Genomic DNA, 5850 nt, shown 5'->3' on the forward strand with positions numbered 1-5850 from the left:
CACCTCTTACCAGTTTTCAATCTCTTTCTCTTCCAAATTATTTATAGTGAGATTAATAAATATTTTATTTAGGTTTTTTAATTCATCAATAGACTATATTACATAAGATGGATGAAGAAAGGTATTATAAATAAGTGGAACATCGACCTTTAATTATTAAGATAATGTCTTTTAGTTTAAACTATGATTTTTTTATATTTCCTTTCTGCCATTCTTAAGCAATCATTTTTACTTACTTAAAACTCAAGTCAAACCACTAATTGATATATTTCAACTTCATAATGTTTAAGCTATAATCTTTAGCTTTCTCAATATTGTATTCCCAAGCACCAAATAAGTATACACAACCTCGAAGGCATAAAGATCTTCATCGTAACTTCCTTCGACTTATATGTAAGACACTAACACATTCTTCCTCCATCTATTCTATTTTTATAGTCACTAGGTTTCTATTGACCATATATTTAAGCTTTCGATGTAAAGATAATGTCACAACTCTTGCAACATGAATTTAAGATCAACATAACAACATGTTATAAAAAGACTACTATCAATTACTTATAAGGTAACCTACAACTATTATGGTCCAATGACCAAATCTATAGCGATGTCACCAATCACTTAGGTTAAGGAATCATCATAAACCATTGCAATCATATTGTTGGGATATATATGTGATGCATTAATTGATAAACCATCCAATATTTGCCTTGAAAGCAAATTAAGATGTGATGTTTTTTTTGTTCTAAAATAAAACACATAATTTCTTTTAAGGCTAAAATGCATTGTTTTACCTTATCAAAATAACATCATTTTGGCTTAAACAAGGTTTTTATGTCTTTCAAAGTTATCCCTTAATATATTTGTCTTTTTTTTAATTTAATCCTTGGTTCTTTATTTTTTAGTGGTCAATTTCAACCTTTTTATCAATATTTCTTCTCAATTTAATCCATTATAGTATTCAAATGATCCTTCAATTTCTTCATTTATTCCATTTCAATCCTTAACTTCCTAATTAACAACTTTTTAGCTAATTTAAGCATTTATCTCAATATTCCTTCTCAACTCCATCCTTAATTTTCAACTTTTTTGTTAATTGTTTTTTCTTTTTTAGTGTATTTGAGAGGGGTAAAAAATTAGGTTATGACATATATCACATTTAATTTGATAGTTGAATTTAGGTTCCATCCAAAAGACTTAACCTTATGATGGATGAATTATTCTTAATCTTTTATAGTTTTTTTGTATTTATTTAACATGAGATATATTTATTAACATTCATTTTCATTTGCAATCTATTTTTTTATTTTGTCAAATTGAATAGGGTTTTAGGATTTTTTGATGAAATGTTAAAATTCTTTGAAGATTTGGTGTTATATATGTTAAAGAATCAATTTAATTCTACAACTTAAAGCTATTAGGTGATGTATAAATTATATATATATATATATATAAGTACGTGCAATCTCATGTCACTTATTTAGCTCAAACATAAAATATAAGAAAATAAACTTGATATTGACTATTATGACCCTAAATTTCATTAATCACCTTAATCAACATCCTTAAATTTGGTTCCCACCAAGCAGAACAAATCCACCCTACATTTTCTAATCAAGTTTCTAGACTTCCTTTTCTATTGATACCTACTAGTTTCTCTAGGATTCAAACAAATTAGTCAAATGATGATATTCAAATAAATAATACTTGCATTCTTCTTTTAAGTATTAACACTACTAGAACATCGAGAAAAAACAACAAAAACACGAATGGATAATATTTCATCATTGTTTACTAATAATAATTGCAACTAAAAATTTTTCTTAATATTTTTTTTATAAAAACAAATAAAACATATCATCAACAATTTCATTGGCATTGTTGATGTGATAAATTGCCAAAGAAAATTCTATTAGTGATTTTAAAATAAATTAAAACCTAGCAGTGCCTCTCCTCTCCCCGTTTCTTCCTTTCTATGTAATTAAAATAACAACCTTCTATCTTTTATTTCATCAATATCGATAGCCCCCCACAAATTCAGCCTGCCAACCATTGGCACTAACCAACCTTTATCAAGTAGTTTTATCTGCCCTTCCTTAATTCCATTTCTTGTCAAGCTTTACTTCACCAAGTAAGCAAACCCATCCATTTTTATTGTAACCCATTTATGTTTTAATTAAGTCAATTTATTGAAATTTATGTGTAATATTCCTAGCTTGCTTATATATTTAAGTGTTTTACTTCTTTTATATTAATTATAATTTTATTATATTAATGCATTATTTGTATTTTAAAATTTGTTTAGGATTTATACGAAATTGATTTAATTTATCACTTGACGAAATTGAGTGTTATTTTATAAATTAGGTATGTTATAATTGACCAAATGATGGGTAATTTAATAGGTACCAATTATTTGTGTTTTTTTTTATCAATTTTGTGGTTAAGTTGGAAAATTAGGGAAAATTGATTTTGCATTAAATTGATAAGAATTTAAAGGTATTAATTTAGGTTGAATAAGTTTGAATTGAATAAAATGATGGAAAATTAGTTGAGTCCCAATTAATTTTAGTCAATTATAGATTTTATTATAAATTTAAAGAAAATAAATTAATAAGTAATTTATAGTAATCAAGGTATTAATTGATATTATTATTTATTAATGATAGTATGATATAAAAATTTATGATGTTTATGATATAGATAGTGAAGGTGATAGTAGTAATTATGATGATAATATTTTTAATGATAGTTATAGTAACAGTATTGATAATAGTGATGTGTTTGTTATGGTCATGATGATATTGGTAATGATTATGATGTGATAACTAGCAGTGGTGGTAGTATAGTAGTAATAATGAATATTGATATTAGTTATTATTTTGATGATAAAGAGGTAGAAACATAATTAAGTGATGATAAAATGATAATGATGATGGTGTGGTGGTGGTTGTTATTGTGATAATGATATTAGTACTACTAAAGATAGTTAAAATTGTTAAATGATGATGTATTATGAGTAAATAGGTTAATTAAATTTCATTTTTAATAAACAATTAAACTTATATTTGATAACATGTTTCAACTTATGAATTTTGTTCATTATTTCCTTGAAGATATTTGGATGACTTAACCGCTAAGAATAACAAATTAAGATTCCTTATTCAATAGATCCCATTTCAAGCAAATGGATAAAACATCGATATGCTGAGCTCTTGATGTAATGTTTTTGCCTTATAATGTTAATTTTTTAGTTATTTGAATGTATTATTAATTTATCTTTTTTTCTCCTTAAATATATGTGTATGGAATTCTATCTATCTCATTGTTATATAATATTTTTATGAATTTGCTACTTAAAATCTTTCAATTGTGAATAGTCAAAGATATATATAATCCATTTAACATTATTTAGATGAAAAGTTCCTCGTATATCTTAAATCTTTGTTGGGTTTTTTTTAATTTTTAGAGATTTTTTATGTTGTGATTATGGGTTTATTGTAAGCAACTATTGCTTTTGAGATCATAACATATAAAAAAATAAAAAATAAAATTATGAAATATTCTTTCTAGTACCAATGGAATAGAAAGCCTTAATGAAGAAGTTTTTTTATGATGATATTTTGTTATTTATTTCTTCAATATTAACAAATACCAATGAAATCTTCACTACATACAAACAAAATATTATATCCACATTTTTTAATTTTATTAGTGTAATAAAATTACTTCTTTTTTTCTAAAAAAAAAGAGTCCGAGTTATATGGGTGTTTTAGAGCTCTTTTATGCATGCCTCAATTAAAATTACTTTGAATTTATATTCATAGAATGGTTCCAAATTTGAATACAACCTTGAACTGGACATCCATGATAAGAGAACATATTTTTATTTCTTTCTTGATTTTTAGATGTGAAAACTATAAGCCACTGATTACAAGCTTACAACTACAAGCTTATTGGTTATTGCCTAGAAATTATTACCAAGCTATTTGCCCATAAGTTATCAGCCTAGGATTAAAGTTCACTGATAGACTTAAAGACCCCGCAAGCTTTGATAATTGTATAGCAATTATTGTTTGTTGATTTGTTGTTGTTCCTTCCCACTTTACATTATTTTTTAAATAGGAAAGCTCAAGGTAACTTTCATGAATTATCCACTCACCTCTAAGTAACTGTTCACTCATTTTATTTCATTTATTATTTTACATATGTTGCACTAAGTAGACTCGTTTTACTTTTCTTTTAAGACCCATGTTAGTATCATTTACCCAAAACTACTCAGACCGGCTTCTTTAGTCTATTAATTTATCTTTGAGGTAACCCATCATTTACATAAATGACTTGATTCATAGTTTACAACTCTTTGATGAATTTTTTTAGATTAACATGGATGTCGGTATTTTTTAATGAATTTTAATAAATAACAATGAGAGTTTTATAAAAAAAAAAATACGAAAGTTCTTAAAGTGGCTTAGGAAAGAGTAAAACTGACTATGGTGTCAAGTTTTACAGGTTTTCAGAGGATGTAGTTTGCAATACTCGAAGACAAAGTTATGAGAGAGGTATTGAAACATCAAACGTCATACATGAGTGGTCCATAATACAGGGCTTTCATGTAATTGCATTAAAATAAGCTTTGATTGATTTCTATATAAAGGCACATGAGGAGCACCCCAATACCACAAAGCAGTTGCATTTCTAAAGTACTATCCGTCTTCTCAATCCACTTCACACAATGTCGAGTATCAATTTGGCAGTACTGCTGGTGCTTGGGCTGCTGTTGGTTACGGCACAGCAGTCCATGCAGATGAGTTTGAGAAACCCTACAGCTGAGATTGAGACAAGCAATTGCAAAATTGCATTCCTTCGCTTAGGCCTTGTTTTTACTTCTGATAACAACGAGAAGGCCCTTCTAGACTCTGGTCTTTATGAGGCTGACAGTGAAAATCCTTCTGTTGACATTGCCGGAAGAAGGTTCCATATTGGAACACTTAACAATAGCCTTATTATATATGTTAAGACCGGCAGTCACTCAGTAAGATTAATTCTATCTTAATTTATTTTTAGCTATGATCCATTTCGTTTAATTTCCATGATTCCATTTTTATCGTTTGTAGATGTAGTATATGGATGTTACTCTTTATTTTTTAATTTCGTCATTGCAAAATTATATATACAAAAAATTATCTATGACCTAATTTTTTTGATCATTTACATTAGTTCATATCGTACGACTTAAGATACAAGCTTCTTTTCCCTCTCTCTTTTGTTAACAAAAGATACTTGCATCCTTTTTGTTTCAAAAATTTTACATGACAGGTAAATGTGGCTACAGCTGTGCAAATTCTCTTACTTCGATTTCGTACTTCGGGAATCATCTTCTTTGGAAGTTCTGGAAGTCTTGATGAGAAGATATTGGTTCCAGGTGATGTTGCTGTGCCGAAGGCTGTTGCCTTCACAGGAGTTTGGGATTGGAAGGTGCGTAAGGCCTTTGCTATTATTTATTGTTTTCGTTTTAAAACTTGTTTTTTTTTTTTTTGTTTTTTTTTCTTTCAATGACGTGAAAACCGACAATCTATACGCAAAATATTTGAAAGCCAAAAATAATGGTAATTCATTCGCCTTTTTTCTTCTATATCGTACAGAAATTCCGATCGGAGGAAGGTAAACTGGTATTTGGAGATTTCAATTATCCAGAGAATGGAGAGAACTTGCTGGGGACTGTAGAGTATCAGAAAATTAACATGTTCTCTCCACATGAAGCAGCCAAGGAAGTTTTCTGGCTTCCCATCACCACATCCTGGTATAATGCTGCCACTGAAGCGCTCAAGGTTTGTCAATCTCAGAATA

At 28.0% G+C, this 5850-nt stretch overlaps 1 protein-coding gene across 1 annotated transcript in view; it reads left to right on the forward strand.

Moving 5' to 3' along the window:
• The first annotated feature begins 4672 nt into the window (after window positions 1-4672).
• Window positions 4673-5850, forward strand: part of LOC105119844 (bark storage protein B-like) — a 1887-nt gene continuing 709 nt past the window's right edge. Inside the window, exons 1-3 of the mRNA XM_011018038.1 lie at window positions 4673-5035; window positions 5320-5478; window positions 5646-5847. Coding sequence (XP_011016340.1) covers window positions 4736-5035; window positions 5320-5478; window positions 5646-5847 — 661 coding nt within the window. The 5' untranslated portion in view covers window positions 4673-4735. The remainder of the gene's footprint in view (window positions 5036-5319; window positions 5479-5645; window positions 5848-5850) is intronic.

The sequence above is a fragment of the Populus euphratica genome, unplaced genomic scaffold (assembly GCF_000495115.2).
Source record: "Populus euphratica unplaced genomic scaffold, PopEup_1.0 scaffold3649.1, whole genome shotgun sequence".
NCBI lineage: Eukaryota > Viridiplantae > Streptophyta > Magnoliopsida > Malpighiales > Salicaceae > Populus > Populus euphratica.